General features: G+C 37.6%; 2 protein-coding genes across 5 annotated transcripts in view; one reads left to right on the top strand and one right to left on the bottom strand.

Annotated features, from left to right (window-relative positions):
• Positions 1-17290, bottom strand: part of slc25a16 (solute carrier family 25 member 16) — a 174783-nt gene that overhangs the window by 92518 nt on the left and 64975 nt on the right. The window lies entirely within an intron of this gene.
• eif4e1c (eukaryotic translation initiation factor 4E family member 1c) overlaps positions 1-17290 on the top strand; it is a 37391-nt gene that overhangs the window by 15855 nt on the left and 4246 nt on the right. The window contains exons 3-6 of one of the 2 annotated variants that reach the window (XM_069900891.1): positions 882-977; positions 3679-3742; positions 9980-10093; positions 15347-15486. In XM_069900891.1, coding sequence (XP_069756992.1) covers positions 882-977; positions 3679-3742; positions 9980-10093; positions 15347-15486 — 414 coding nt within the window. The remainder of the gene's footprint in view (positions 1-881; positions 978-3678; positions 3743-9979; positions 10094-15346; positions 15487-17290) is intronic. The other variant, XM_069900892.1, reaches the window with a different exon arrangement.

Raw genomic sequence — 17290 nt, 5'->3', positions numbered from 1 at the left:
TGTTTTCCTTGGAACAGAGGAGGCTGACAATGGATGTGATTGAGGATAACATAATTGAGGCACATAAATGTGTAGATAGACAAGCATTTTCCTGATGAGAAGTGTCAAACATTAGAGGACATTGGTTCAGATCAAGGGTTAACAGTTTAGAGGGAATTTGATTTTGCTTTTAATTACATAGAGGTTTGTTGCAACCTGCAGTGAACTGCATGAGTGGATATTGGAAGTGGGTACTCAGAATGATCAAGTATCTAGATGAGTACTTTAATTGTCAAAGCATTGAAGACTGTGATCCAAGTCTGGTAAATTGGATTCGTGTAGATGAGTGATGGTAGGCATGGACACATTAGTTAAAGGTCTTGTTTCTCTGCTAGATAAATCAGAGTGCCAGCGAAATAGTTGGGACATTTTGCATCTAAATTTACCTTTGTGCTTTGCAGAATAAATCATGGTGTCCCCTATATTTTACTAGTATTCACTTTGTTAGCATATAAATGTGGGTTTTGGAAGATATTTTTCTTGAACCAAAAAAATTACTGCAGTTCAATTTGGTAAATAGGTTGATAGTAAGTATCTGTGGATTAAATATATTAGATCTTGTTGCACGATCAGGTCTGCCTTGTAAGCAATGCAAAACTTTCTTTCTTGCATATTCTTAAAATTCTACTTTATTTCTGTATGCTATTCTATCCAAGCACTATTCGTATAAGTGGTCTTTTTAAACCAGCAACACAGAGTTGATGGCATTTACAAAGAGATAAAATTAACCTGTCAATAATATCTACAGTATAAGTAGAACATAAATTTGGGAGATCAGAAATTAAACTTCTCCCTTTGTTCATGTGGTAGATTAAGTTCACTGTTTCTCCTTTGTATTACAGGTGGGCACTATGGTATTTTAAAAATGACAAGACCAAAGGTTGGACAGAAAATTTGCGTCTTATTGCTAAATTTGATACTGTTGAAGACTTTTGGGCGTAAGTATTTACAAAGGAGCCACCCAAATAGTTTTTAATGTGGAAGTCAGCCCGTGCTAAAATGAAATTAGACAGCAGAATAGAACACACACAGCAAAATACCACTTTCAAGCATACGAATTGAGTATTTCTTAAATAAAGGTCAGTATATGTGAAGTGAGTAAAGGCTAATAAGGAGAGGTCAATTTCTGAAACCTGTCTGAAGCCTTTAGCTCTCACTCCAAAGATAAGAGATTTAATTCTAGATTTATACAATTTCAAATGGGTAAGGGGTAGAAATGTCCCCACCCCACCTTTGCATAATTTTATCATTTTTTAAAAAATGTCCACAGCTCTGTTTTCTGGTGTTTATCTTTCATAAAAAAAAGATGTGTGTTTTTGTCTGGTAAATAATCAATATTACCTTGAAGGATACAATTTTAATGATGTTTATGCCAGCTTTATTTCAATTTTAATTATGTTTATGCAACCCATTTTTTAATCTGTCTTGGCAAGGTCTACAACCTGTCCTCTGCAGAGCACACAAAACGAGTTCATCCATCCCATAACTACAAGCTGCCCTCTTAATTCTAACAGCAAAAGCCCTAGCACTTGAGATATAAACTACACTTCCACAGTAACAGGAGAATACGAAGTTCTAAAGTGTGTGTTTAGTACAGAGCATCTTGTGCGAGAACACAATTTGCCTAGTGGTCAGCACAACACTGTTATAGCGCCAGTAGCCCAGGTTTGAATTCCCCACTGTCTGAAAGGACATTTTATGTTCTTCCCATGTCTGCGTGGGTTTTCTGTGGGTGCTCCAGTACCTCCCATATTCCAAAGGCATTCAGGATTAGTGGGTTAATTGGAAACAAGGATGTAATTGGGTAGCGAGCCGGAAATGCCTTTTATTGCTGTATCTCTAAATTAAAAAAATTAATGGATCCCATCCCCATTGATCATCTTGGAAGTGACCCCTCTCCTTCACTGGCATTATGGGCAGGTTGCATTCCTGGTATCATGATTTTTCTGTAATGTGAAACTGCCATTTGCAAGTGCATCAATATGAATGAAACTTTGCTGATATACTTAATATAAATTCCATGGAAGCACATTTTTATTGCGCATGTCAAATTTGAGGAAATTATTTGTGCTATGTAACCCAAATAATGCAGGAGTTGCTTTAAATTAAAAAGGTTCAGATGGAGTGAATATGGTAACATAAATCCTGAAAGTTGAGTCAAAATATTAATGTTTCAGTTGATATTTTATCAGTACTAGGAAAAATTAGGACAAGTTTTTAACATGGGAAAGGAGGGGGTTGGGGAAAGGGTGAACAAAGGGGAAGTATGAGATGGAAGGAGAGAAAGACTGAATAAGTAGTGCAAGGTGCAAAAGAAGGCTCGAGTTCCCCAGGAGAAATAACATCAAGCATTTTGGGAATAGTGTATGACAAGTCTCCAAGGCAAAACATCACACACTGACAAATGCTAAATGCTAGTTTAGTGAAATGGGGACTGAAGAAAGTGCAAAGGTATTTTGACCAAAACACATACTATTTTTACCCCCTTGTTTATATTGTTCTTATGTGTTGAGGAAATGTGGTATGGTGTTGCAAGAGGCCATCCACTAGCAATGAATGAGCTCAAAATTTGCTGTGGATAAAAATTGGGCAATATCCTGCTTAGAAAGAAGAATAATTGAGGTAGAGACTGATTCAAATAGATATGGGCAGGATGAAATGAGAAAATGCTGGAAAAACTCAGTCAGGTGATATCTTTGGAGAAGAAATGGTCACTGGGAAAGGTGCCAATAGGTTTTAAAAGGAAGAAAGGTGGTTGACAGATGTGTAGAACAAATGGATTATTTGATGGGATAAATTAAAATGGAATAATGGGGACAGTTGTCAGCATGTTAAGCTACCAGGCCTATGTACTGGTAAGGTAGTGAGACTTGTCCAACAGGCTAGGAGAAGAAGGAAAAATAGAAAATAAATCATTTTCAAAACTAAATGGGTCAGGCAGCATCTTTGGAAAGAGAAACAGAATGTTTCTGATGAGGGATCCTTCAGACCTGAGAAAGGGGGAAAAAAAGTACTTGGTCTCTATATCAGCCAATCTCAACCATTTATTAGCTATGGCTGGTAAGCCTAACATCATTGGTGAGAAAGTTGCTTAAGGGAATTCTGAGAGATTTGGAAAGATGAAGGCTGATTAAAAATAGTCAGCTTTGTGTTGTATGTGGGAAATCTTGTATGAATTTTAGAAAGAAGTGATCAAGAGATTTGACAGACATTGTCTATGTGGACTGTTGGCAAAGCTCACCAATTGGAAACCAAATGGATTGGTGGTAGGAGTGGGAGAGTGATGGAGGATTGTTTTCAGATAGGAGGACTGTGACCAGTGGTGTGTTGCAGAGATTGGGGCTGAATCCATTGTTATTTGTCATCTATGTTACTTGTATAGAGAGAGAGAGAAAGAAAGAGAGAGAGCGAGAGAGAGACATGTCCCAAGATGAGAATGTTTGTGCAAGGCTGCAAGATTGGATCTAATTGAAGGCATTGTTTCACTAAAGTCCAGCATCTTTTGGCATAGTTCTTGGCACTGGGTCCTGGCACTAGAAGTGCAAGATATGTTTTTGGTACTGCAAATAAGCTTGTTCACTCACATTCAGGCACATTAAAATTTGTGCTTTAAATGTAATCATCTTTCCTTTTCTGCAGGTTATATAATCATATACAACAACCAAGTAAATTGCTGTTCGGTTGTGATTATTGTTTGTTTAAGGTAAGGTAAGTTTTATTGCAAAATGATAGCAATGTAATTTTAATCTGATTAACATCTGAGCTGTATGCAAATTGAGATGGTCAATGATATCAAATAGCTGAATGTACGGTTTCAAGACTAGCGTGGGAGAATTGGGTTTCAATTTATTGATACCGATGCTCTGACCCAGCTTGACCTGAATTGAAACAACATTGGTTACTTCGCAAATCAAGTATGTCGGGCTTCAGATAAAAAATTTTAATGGACAGGGTAAAGAGTATGTATTAAGTGGGAGGAGCCTAATAACATTAGTCACTGAAAAAGGTTTCAGTGCAGGGTAGTGAAACAGGTAATGATGACAGAAAGGGGCATAAGGTATACAAACACAAGTGCATACCTCCAAGACTTTAGCACAGAAAAATTACAACTTTACAAAATGTAATGTTCTATTTGAATACACAAGGGATGATTTTTTGCAAAATATAAATCAATGGGTGGGTACAAAATGTATGTTACTAAAATAAAATGGTTAGTTTTATATCAACTATTAAATGCTTAAACAATGAAAGATAGGAACCAGGTCATTCAAATCTTGTATTTAGCACTGCTGTTTAATGCAGTCATGGCTGATTTTGCCATAGTCTGTCTTTGATGTCTGGATATAATTTCCTAAAATGTATGCAATGAATTGACCTTCCCAGCCTTTTGGTGATAGTAAATTCTACAGGTTCACAAGCTCTATTTTATTGTTTTAGACCTAACCGTCTTTCCCCTCTACTCTGATACTGTGGACCCCTTCTTCCAGACTCCTGCCTCTCCACCACCACCACCAGTAAGGGGAAACTTCCTTCCTGCAACAGGTTAAGACATGCAAGAGTTTTGTTCTTTTTGATGAGACCTGCTCTTTTTCTTCTAAAAGCAAATGCACACCAGTCAACCCAATCACTCAAACAGCAATATCGAAACCCTGCGAATCAGGGTCTAGTGACCGTGGCTAGGAGACCAAAGCAACATCTATTCCATCAGCTCTGGTATCACCAATGCCATGTATAATATATGGAAATGCATCATTGCTACTTAATTAAAAACTACATGCAAGGAAGGACAAAACTAGAATTTGCTATCTTATGACTTTATGTGGAAATTTATCAAAGGCTTTGTGATAGTAAATACCCAAGTAAATGACATCTAGTGGTTCTTTTTAGAACCATAAAACATTGCTGCACAGTAAACAGGCCATTTAGTCCTTGTCTGTGCTGAACTATTATTTTACCTAGACCCACTGACCTTCACCCAGTCCATAGCTCTCCATACCTCTCCCATCCATGTACTTGTTGATATTTTTTAAATGTGAAAATTGAACCTGCATTCAACACTTTAGCTGGCAGCTCATTCTACACTCCCACTATTTTGTGTGAAAATTTCCCCCTAAACTTTTCCTCTTTTACTGTTAACTCGTGTCCTCTGGTTTGTATCTTGCCTAACCTCAGTGGAAAAAGTCAATTGCATTTATTCTGTCTATCCCCCTCATAACTTTGCCTACCTCTAACAAATTGCCCCTCATTCTTCTGTGCACTCTAAATCTTATTGCTATCTTTTCTGTAGTTGGGTGACCAAAACTACACACAATACTCCAAATTTGGCCTCACCGATGTCTTGTACAACTTTACCGTAACATCCCAACTCTAATAATCAATACTTTGATTTCTGAAAGCAATGTGCCAAAAAGCTCTCTTCACAGCTCTGTCCACCTGTGACACCACTTTCAGAGAATTGTGTACAGTACAACAACAAATATCCAATGCCTATTTCAGATAAATAATTTTTTTGGAGAACTGCTAATTTTTGAAAAAACAGCCCAATAGCAACAGCAAATCTCCTGTAACAGTGTTTAAACAACAAAAAACAACAAGGGAAGGCTTTTTAAGCATTTAAATAATGTTTAATTCTCACCACAAAAAAAATGCTGGCCACGGCTGATCACTGACACTTCCCCACTGGGGCCCCCTGCTGCCGTTATCTGGTTTGTTTTGGATATCCTCATTTATCCAAAATGTTTTTTTTTAAATTTCGGATAACTGAGGATTTCAGCAAATCCAATTTCAGATAATTAGAGTTTTACTGCATTTGTATTCCCAGATCTCTCTGTTACACTTCTCAATGCCCTTGTAGAACTTGCAGGGCACTGGTAGAAATATTTAAAGCAGTGATTCTCAATCTTTTTCTTTCCACTCACATTCCACCTTAAGTTATCCCTATGTCATAGGTGCTCTGTGATTAGTAGGGGATTGCTTAAGGTGGTATGTGGGTGGAAAGAAAAAGGTTGAAAACCATTGTTTTAATCATACATAACTGACTCGATATGTGCACGGTTTCATAACTCCAAAGGAAATGGGCCAATGACAAGGTTTGTCCTTCCAACCTGCAACATCTCACACTTGTCTGCATTAAATTTCATTATGCATCTCATTTTTTAGCTGGTCCAGATCCCCTGCAAACTTTGAAAGCCTTCCTCATTGTCCACAATGCCTCCAATTTTTGTCATTTGCAAACTTGCTGATCCAATTTACCACCTTATCATCCAGATCACTGATATAGATGACAAACAACAATGGTCCCAGCACCGATCCCTGAGGCACACCACGAGTCACAGGCCTCCAATCTGAGAAGCAACTATCCACCACTACTCTCTGGCTTCTCTCATTTAACCATTGTCGAATCCAGTTCACTACTTCACCATGAATACTGAGGTCTGAATCTTCCTGAATGAACTTCCATGTGGAACCTTGTCAAAGGCCTTACTAAAGTCCATGTAGACAACATCCACCTTGTTTCCTTCATCAACCTTCCTGGTATCCACCTCAAAAATCTATAAGATCAGTTAACCATGACCTACCATGCAAAAGGTCACGTTAACCATCCTTAATCAGTCTCTGGCTATCCAAATACTTACATATCTGATCTCTTGGAGCACATTTCAATAATTTACCTACTATAGGTGCTCCTCTGGGGTGGTATTTCGGCAAACCCTTTGTAAGTTGAAAAGAATACTGCACCTACAATTTTTTTATAATTAAATTTTGAATACCTTTATTCCAAAATGTAAAAACCATCAACTTACACTGCTGAAAGAAAGTTTGAAGCATTGAACTTAAATTAATTGCTGGATGGTAGGGATGCTAAAGGGTCATCAATTTCACTTGTCATCGTCCAGCATCATGAGAGTAGCAAATCAGAATTCAAAATTGAAAGTACAAATTCGAACCATTGTAACTTGGAAAAATCTTAAGTTGGACCATCATAAGTAGGGGAGCACCTGTATTGATGTCAGACTCACAAGCCTATAACTTCAGGGTTACCTTTTTAAAAAAAAAACAATGAAACAACCTGAGCTACCCCCCCCCCCCCACCAATCCTCCAGCACCTCGCTTGTGACTTACGACGTTTTAAATCAGTGATTCTCAACTTTTTTTCCACTCTCATGCTAAGTAATTACTATGCCATTGGTGCTCTGTGATTAATAAGGGATTGTTTAAGGGGGTATGTCATTGGGAAGGGAAGGTTGAGAATCACTGCTCGAGACCCAATTGCTGCTGAAATATTTTGCTTGAGGAAAAATTGTCATTGGCCCATTTCCTTTGGAGTTATGAAACCGTGCACATATCGAGTCAGTTATGTATGATTAAAACAATGGTTTTCAACCTTTTTCTTTCCACCCACATACCACCTTAAGCAATCCCCTACTAATCACAGAGCACCTATGACATAGGGATAACTTAAGGTGGAATGTGAGTGGAAAGAAAAAGATTGAGAATCACTGCTTTAAATATTTCTACCAGTGCCCTGCAAGTTCTACAAGGACAAAGGGGAACATCTTGTCATGCCCTGTGAATTTAGTCACTCTTATTTGCTTTATGACAACAAACATCTCTTCCTCTTTAATATGTATAGCTTCCATGATCCCACTGTTTGACTTTCTTACTTCCCACCACTCTGCCAGATTCCTGAGTAAACGCTGATGCAAAAAAAACTCATTAAAGATCTCCCCCTTCTCCTGGGTCCATACATAGCTGACCACTCTGATCTTCAAGGGGACTAATCTTTTTGCTCTAGATATACCTGTACAAACCCTTTGGATTTTCCTTCACATTGTCTGCCAAAGCACCCACTTATGTTCTTTTAACCCTCCTGATTTCCTTTCATTTTTGCAAGTTTTTCTTGTGTTTTTTATATACATCAAGTACCTCATTTGCTTCTTGTTGCCTATATCTGCTATACACCTTCTTAACCAGATCCTCAACGTCCTTCGAAAACCAAGATTCCCTATGCCTGTTAACTTTGCCTTTAATCCTGACAGGAACATACAAAATTATTGTATGTTCAAAATCTCATCTTTGAATGCCTTCCACTTACCGAAAAATCATTGCCAGCTTATCCAAATCCACACATTGTAGATACTTGCTCATTTCCTCAAAATTGACCTTTCGCCAGTCTGAGGACCAGACCTATTCTTCTCCAAAATTAACTTGAAACTTGTGCCATTATGATTACTGGGCCCAAAATCCTGTCTCATACCCTAATAGGAAATCCTGATTTATACTCTCTAGTTGATATCTATATTATTGATTTAGAAAACTTTCCTGACACATTTGACAAACTCCAAGCCATCCTGTTCTTTTACAGTATGGGAGACCCAGTCAATGCTGTTTGTGGAAAATTAAAATCTCCCACTATCACAACTTTGCTTCCTGCAACTGTCTGCTATTTCTCTACAGATTTGCTCCTCCAATTCGTATTATAGATCGCCCAATAGTCAACAACCCCATGAGGATGGGCATACCTTTCCCGTTCTTCAGCCCCACTCATATAGCCTCAGTAGATGAGCCCTCTGGTCTGTCCTATCTCAGCACAAGTGTTGGACTAGATACCCTTAAAATTCAGTTAGGTTTGTCAAACACCATTTCCCTTCCAGAAAGCCACATTGATTTTGTCTAATTCATTAATATTTTCCAAGTGTCCTGTTAATACATGCTTGCTAATGGACTGGAGCGTTTTCCCCAGTACTGATGCTAGGTTTACAGGTCTGTATTTCCCTGTTTTTCTCTCCTTTGTTTTTCAGATAGCAATGTTGCATTTACTGTCCTTATCTGTAGGAAGTACAGACTTGGAAGATGACAACATTTTCCCTATCTACCTCTTTGAATACTCTTGAATAACAATGCCACAGCACTGCAGTGGGTAATATTGCTGGCTCACTCCAAATAGTGCTGTGTGGAGTTTGCATGTTTTCCCTGTGACCTCTGAGGATTCCTATCATACCATAGTAGGTGGAGAGGTCAATTTGCTACTGAATTGATGCAGTTGGATGATAAAAGAATGGTTGGGAGATGGGTGTTGTTGAGACAGCTCTGGACAATAGCCTGAGAAATATTGTGATGCACACCATGAAGTATTGGACATTTTTTACTAATATCCTTTAAATTTTTTCATGAAATACTTTGTCTTTCAGCACATCTGAGAACTTGTCCTCTGCCATGAAGGGAGAACAAAAGTATTGATTAATTCACCTACCATTTCTTCCTTGCCTCCCCTCACAGTAAAAATACAGTACAATAAAGAAAAGGGAACAAAACTGAAAATATAATCGCACAATATGTGTCAAGATAAAACTTCAAACAGTATAAGCTCAGTCCCCCACCCTTCCACTACACTGGATGAAGACAGATTTTGTTTTTAACTGAGCTTTATGTTGCATGCTTATGTCAGCTTTTATAGACCTTGCAAGTTTACCCAAAATGCAGTGTGATTTTTCATCTCAACCTGATTTTTTGTCACTTTAAAACATCATTATCTATATATATTTAAAAGCATGTTTATTAATCATCTCAAATAAAATGAGGACTCTAGAATTATCATTTTAGTTCATTGAAGCCTATCTTTTCAATTCCAAGATTTGACACCAAAATTAAGCATTGATCAAAGGAGAACAAATATAATTTGCACTTGATCACCAACAATATGGCTCAAAAGCCAGGGAGAAGTGAGTTAACTCTGTTTGATTAAGGATAGGGTTTGTTGAGCAGGGTTTGTGCATGAAGATATTGAGAAGAATTGATCTCAGAAAGAAATTAATATGGCTGGGGAATGGAGGTGAGGGTTGTTGGAAGAATGCGGATGATCTAATTCAGGGGAAAAAATCTTTCAAGTTCTTTGATAGACCTGTTTTCTGGGAATTAATTTGCTCTCTTTATTTAACAGGATGATATTAAACCAATGTGGGAAGATGAAAAGAACAAAAGAGGTGGAAGATGGCTGATGACACTTAACAAACAACAGAGGCACAATGATCTGGACCGATACTGGCTAGAAACAGTAATTTATTTTTTCTTGTATCATACATTGATTGTCAGAGTAGTTAATATACAATGGGTCACAAATTTTAAATATTGCCAGTTTGTATTTTTTTCAATTGATCATCTTGGTACTTAAAAATAATTTGCCACAACTTGTCAGTGGCATGTAATGATGCAGTGCAGAAACTGGCCATTTTCATTAATTGGTCTGTGCTTGACCTGAGTTCCCCCTTCCACTATATTCAATTCTTTTGGCATATCCTAAATTCTTGTATGAATTTTCCTGAAACATCTGTTATTTTCATCAATAACTCGTGCAGGTTCCACATTATATTCACTCTGGGTACATTAAAAACAAGAATTCAAAGCAAGGGTAGTTAGGCCCTTGAATATGCATCTTCATTTGATCAGGTTATTAAACAAGTTTTTCTGCATAAACCCCCATAACCTTCAATTTCCTAAAATCCAAGTCTACTTTTCTTTGAATCTCGGTTTTTTTTTTAAATCTTCAATCACCCATTGATTATGACAAGCCCTCTCCAGAATTCAATGTTTCAATGAATTTCCCTTTTCTGACTCCAGAGTCCATGGTGGCTCCTGACTGAGTAATCTAATTAGTTTCATTTCCCTGTAATTTGTTCTCTTGTCAACTTCCTTTTGATATTTTTTTGTTTGCCACTTGCAATAGCCAATTAATTTGTCAGCATACATTTGGGATGTGGCAGGAAATTAGAGCAACTGGCAGAAACCCACATTATCATAAAGAGAATGTGCAAAATCCACACACAGTGCCTGGGTAAATATCAAACCCAGGTCTCAGGCAGAGGCAGCATTACTGGCTACATTGTCACCTCATTTCCACATAAAAGGCAACCCAAGTTGCTATCAAATATATCCATAAATGCAAACTCTACACCTTTCTACCACCTACTACGTGATCCCACCACCAAACACATCTTCCCCTGTGTGCATTCCGTAGGAGCCACTCCTTCTGTGACTCCCTCGTTCATTCCTCCCCACCAATCACCTCTTCTAGCGCCTTCCCCTGTGTATATAATCCCTTGAATGTAGTAATATTGGTTTCTTGGGTTATGAAAATAGTTGCTGCTCAGAACTTGCCTCTGTAATCCCATCTCAACACTCTGTCTACTATCTTTGTATTCTAAGGTGTTATCTTGTGTAGTAAACTTCTGTAACGATTTATTGAATGTCTTTTATAAATCCAAAAATGCCACATCTGTTTTCAACATTCAATGTAAAAAGGTTTATTTCTCCCCCCTTTTTTTCCAAAGAAAGGAAAACTGCAAGGTAGGTATTCAGCCCTCAAAGCAGGGAGAACCTATCAAGGATGCAGACAATGAAAGAAGGATGTGTAAAGAAATTAAGGCAAAGATGATGAAATATAAATGGCAGGTGAGATTAAGGGAAATCCCAAGGCATTTTATACTATATTGATAGCAAAAGGATAACTAGGAAAGGTGGAGCCCATTAAGGTGTGGATTAGGATGCGGGAGAGGTCTTATTCACTTTTTTCTTTGCCAAAGATGACATTCAGCTCAAATGAAATTTGTTAAATTCTCAAGCATTTGAAGAGTAAAGGGGAGGGGGGGGGTGGGGGTGGGAAGAGGGTGAGCTTTGTTGTATGTGAAGATAAAAGTCTTTTCTGGAGGGGGTTGGGTGGAGAGAATAACAGTCACTGCAAAATCAGTGGACGCTTGCGAGCGGGTTCACAATCCAAATGGAGAGGGGAGTTGTGGTTGTCCGGCAAGGGACAAGGGGAAACTCAGTGGGGGGGGGGGTGGACATTAGGGGTTAAGGGAATTTTAGATGTGGGAGTTAAGTATTTTATGTTTTAAAAGTGTTGTCATATATTGAATTCAAAAAGGGAAAACAGATGAAAATGGGGGAAAGGGGGATGGTGGTGGTGAGGAAGCGGAAATGAGGTGTAAACAGAGTATGAGATGGCCATGTTGAATTATATGTCTATAAATATTAATAGAATACATAACCAAATTAAACGAAAAAGGTTATTAAATTTCCTGTAAAAAAAAAAAGAGAAAAAAAGAAAAAGATAGGTTCTCCCTGCTTTGAGGGCTGAATACCTTGCAGTTTTCCTTTCTTTGAAGAAAAGGGGTGTGTGTGTGTGTGTGTGTGTGTGAGAGAGAGATAAACCTTTTTACATTGAATGTTGAAAACAGATGTGACATTTTTGGATTTATACAAGACATTCAATAAATCATTACAGAAGTTTACTACACAAGAAATAAGATGCCAAAAATGGCTGTTGCTTTAGATGCAGAAAAAGCCTTTGACAGGGTAGAATGAAATTATTTATGCAAAGTATTACAGTGGTTCAATCTACCAGAAAAAAATATATTAATTGGATTAAAGCATTATATAATGGACCATTGGCGAAGGTGACAGTAAATGGATATGTATCGAACCAATTTAAATTAAGTAGGTCAACTAGACATTATCCCCCTCACTGTTTGCTTTAGCAATAGAACCATTGGCAGAACTGATAAGAACAGAAAATAAAATAAAAAGGATAAAAATAGAGGAGGAGTATAAAATCAGTTTATTTGCAGATGACATGATAGTACACTTAACAGAACCAGAAATATCAATAAAAGAACTACATAAGAAATTGAAAGAATATGGAGAAATATTGGGGTACAAGATCAACGCAAATAAAAGTGAAGCGATGCCAATGAGTAATGCAGATTTTACAGAATTTAAAAAAGAATCACCATTTAAATGGCAAACACAAGCAATTCGATACCTAGGTATTAGATTAGATAATAATTTAAGCCACTTGTACACATTAAATTATCAGCCACTAATAAAGAAATTGCAGGAAGACTTAGAACATTGGAAAGAATTATTGCTAACGTTGATAGGGAGGGTAAATTGCATTAAAATGAATGTCTTCCCAAGGATACAATACTTATTTCAGTCGTTACTAATTCCCTTAACAGAGAAATTTTTATGTAAGGGGGGGGGGGGGGGGGAAACCGAGGATAGCGTTAGATAAATTAACAGAGAGGTACAACCAAGGTGGTTTACAGTTACCAAACTTTAAACATTATTATAGAGCAGCACAATTAAGGTATTTATCAGATTTTTATCAGACAAGGGAAAAACCAGATTGGACTAAGATAAAGCTAGATAAAATAGGGGAGAAGGTACTGGAACATACTTGCTAAGTGGGATGAAAAGCTGGTGCAATATAAAAGCTCACCAGTACTGCATCATTTTCTCAATAAATGGAAGAAGATTCACTTAGAAAGGAAAAAACGAATTACAAACTACTAAAATTATTATTGATGCAAAATCTGCTAATCCCTTTTACAATAGATAACATTTCCTCTAGAGAATGGGAGAGAAAAGGAATTAAAAGAATAGAAAATTGTTTTTTGGGAAATAATTTATTAACATTTGAACAAATGAAGTATAAATATGAAATAACTTATGGTACAATGTTTGCATACCATCAATTGAAAACCTACTTAAAGGATAAATTGGGAAACAGACTAAGATTACCAGAAGGAAGCAGCTTTGAATATGTGATTACAGAAACAATGATAATGAAAAAATTTATAATGAACATGTATATCAAGCTGCAAGAGAAGGAAAATGATGAAATAAGCTATAAACCCAAACAAAAGTGGGAAAAAGATTTAAACATAAAGATTTAAAAAAAACATGGGAAAAGTTATGCTCTGGAACTATGAAGAATATAAGAATATAATAAATACAAGGTTATGTATGATACAGTTTAATTGGTTACACAGGCTAGATATCACGCCCCAAAAGTTAAATAAATGGGATCCAACATTATCAGATAGATGTTTTCGCTGTAAAAAGGAAATGGGAACAACAGTACACGCAATTTGGGCATGTGAGAAAGTGAAAATGTTTTGGAAGATCTAAATCAGGTATTAAATAAAATCACAAAAAGCAACATACCAAAAAATCCAGAGGCCTTCCTTCTAAGTAATATAAGAAGTAATGAATTAGGCCTCAAATCGGATGAAGCGCAAAAAAGATTTATTATGATAGCCTTAGCTGTAGCAAAAAAACGTATGATGTCAACTTGGAAATCAGAAGAGAGCCTGAGTATAGCAATGGTACATGGAAATGAATAAATTGGAAAAAAATAAAGTCACATTATTTGAACAAATTTGGGAACCATACATGGAACATAACAGAGAGGGCTTGCCTCGGACCTCCACCCCCTAAAATGATAAGAAGACAAAATGACTTTATTCAGTGTGTAAAAGTAGATGACATTGTTTAATGGTTTTATTATATTGTATATGTTGAATGTTTAATGGGTTTGGAGGGGGGAGGGAAGGTGGGGGGGTGGGGGGGGAAGGCCACTGTGTATATTTAAGAGGGAAATGTCTGTATGTATTTTGATTGATATGGTTCACAGTGTGAAAAATTTTTAAAAAAAGCATTTGAAGAGTGAAAAGGAAGTCAAAGTTGCCTTAGTCAGCAAAAAGATGGACAAGTCCCCAGGGCCTGATGAAGATGAATGCTAGCATGCTGTGGGAGGAGATTGCTAATGGCCTGATAGAAATGCTTAAATCTTCACTGGCTTCAGGTGAGGTGCCAGATGACTAAAAGGCAGTGTAGCAAGTATAAACCACTGTTGACCTGTTAGTCTAATATCAGTGGTTGGGGAAATTATTAGAAAGTATTTGTAGGGACAGGATTAATGTATACTTGGCAAGGCAGTGACAGAATTCTTTGCAAGGAATTTGTAAAACATTGATTTGGTGAATTTTTTTTAGAGGGGTACCATGGCATACACGTCCAAATTTCCCTAATGATAGTGAAGAAGGGATATGGGGTGCTTGCCTTGTTAACTGGGGTATTATTTATAAGAACAGGATAGTCTTGTTATAAGTTTATAAAATATGGTTAGGCCACAACTGGAGTATTGTGCTGTTTTGGTCAACACATTATAGGAAGAATGTAATTTCACTGAACTTTGGGCAGAGGAGGTTTGCATCTTTACAGGATTCAGACTCCAACCACAGTGCAAAAATGTCACCTTGAGCTTGGGTTTTACTAATCTTGTATGCATTTGTGTTCATTTATTTACCCTGATATTCAATTGTTAACCATTTATACAGTTGGTGGAAAAACATTGTCAAGACCAAATTGCTTATGGCCTAGATTTCTGCAATATGTATGCTTTTTTGAGAATTATTAAATGAATCTTAATTCTGTATTGGGTGTAATTCTTTGTTTCCTGTGCCAGCTTTTATGTCTGATTGGTGAGGCCTTTGATGAGTATAGTGATGATGTTTGTGGAGCTGTTGTAAACGTCCGGCCAAAAGGTGACAAAATAGCAATCTGGACAGGAAACTGCCAAAACAGAGAAGCAGTTGTTTCTATAGGGTAAGTTCTGGTATCATTGTTTAATCTTAAAAGTTGATGGTCTGTTATAGAAGATCTGTCCTGTGACTTAGTTTATCTTATTTTATTGTTGTTTATTTGTAATTCCTTGGATGTGCATAGTTTGTATGTCTAAGTATTGATGTTTTTATTATTATGCACTTGAATCAATAAAAGTTATTAAAACATGAAGCAGATTATTTTAATATTTGATGTGCGAGGACAAATAACTACTAAAATGACGTAATTGAAGAGAAATGGAAATAATGTGGTTGTGAAGAATAAACAGCAGGACTGGATGGTTGGGCTAACACCTATTTCCTGGTGCAACTTCTGTACAATGATTTGTCATGTTCTCAATATGCCATACAATTCTAAATAATGCTAATTCACATAACTCAATGATTCAATTCTCTAATGAGGAGTCAATTGCTATTGATTTATCCATTTCCTGCTTGTGGGGAATTCTCTGAAATTTGCTGGGCATAAGGCACGTTAGTTTGTTCAAAGTTCCTGACACGGTCCTCTCTCATTTGAGGATAGTTTCACAGATCGGTAAATTATAAGAGGGAGTTTTTCATGGGTACATTTGAAATGCTACTATTCTGACTAGATGGTCATAGACTTGTGGGAGACATTTCAATTCTGCACTCCACTCCCACACCGACATGTCAGTCCACGGCCTCGTGTACTGTCAAACCAGACCACCCATAAATTGGAGGAGCAATGTTTAATCTTTCATCTGGTCACTCTCCAACTGCATGGTATTAACATAAACTTCTCCAGTTTCTCTTAGACCACTCCTTGTTCTCCCTCCCTTCCCATTCCCTCTGTCTTGCCTCCAGCTCTCCACTCCCTTCCCTCTCCATTCACAGAGCCATCTCAGTGTGGCTATCACTAATTAGTGCACTGACCCAACTGAACCCTTGAGAGTTTGCAATTTAGGTTGTAGTTATTCAGCATAAAAACTACCCTCTACTACTCTTGGAGGGATCCCATCTCGTGGAGGGATCCCATCTCGTGGAGGGATCCCATCTCGTGGAGGGATCCCATCTCGTGGAGGGAACCCATCTCGTGGAGGGATCCCATCTTGTCTATGTCAAAAGAGATGCCTATCTATTTGGCTTGTATCCATCTAAACCAGGGGTCTCAAACTCAAATTCACGGAGGGCCAAAATTAAAAACTTGGACTAAGTCGAGGGCCGAACTAAATATTTATTGAAAATTTTCAACAACATCTGCACGTTTTCTCTTCTTTCAACATATGTAATGTTCAACTTTTTCTTATTAAAATAAATGTTTAATAATAGTTTTGGATAAACTCTTTCATTGTCATTGGCCCATTTCCTTTAGCGTCTGAAACCGTGCACATGATGAGTCAATGAGGGATGATTAAAGCAGTGGTCTTCAAACTTTTTCTTTCCACCCACAGACCACCTTAAGCAATCCCTTACTAATCACAGAGCACCAATGGCACAGGGACGCAAGTGGAAAGAAAAACTGTTGTATTGTGGTAACTCCACATCTGATTAGGTTAATTGTTAGGCAAGTGGTCAGAGAAGGACCCCCCTCCCCCCACCCCAAGAAAGGCTTAAATCACAGGAACAAAATAAGCTTCCGTCTCACTGCTCCCAATCTTACACACATTCCTGATGTGGAATGTGGGGTCGCAGCTCCACGTTCACCCGAGTTCAGGTGCTGTCTGTGTGGAGTTTGTACGCTCTCCCCTTGTCTTGGACCAACAGGTCGGTCGCCTGACGAAGGCACCCGAACCCCCCGTTGAAACGCCGGCATCCGGGGCAGTGGA

This window comes from Narcine bancroftii, chromosome 10 (assembly GCF_036971445.1).
Source record: "Narcine bancroftii isolate sNarBan1 chromosome 10, sNarBan1.hap1, whole genome shotgun sequence".
Taxonomy (NCBI): domain Eukaryota; kingdom Metazoa; phylum Chordata; class Chondrichthyes; order Torpediniformes; family Narcinidae; genus Narcine; species Narcine bancroftii.
Note: the sequence above shows the minus strand (reverse complement) of the source record. Positions and strands in the feature narration are given on the sequence as shown.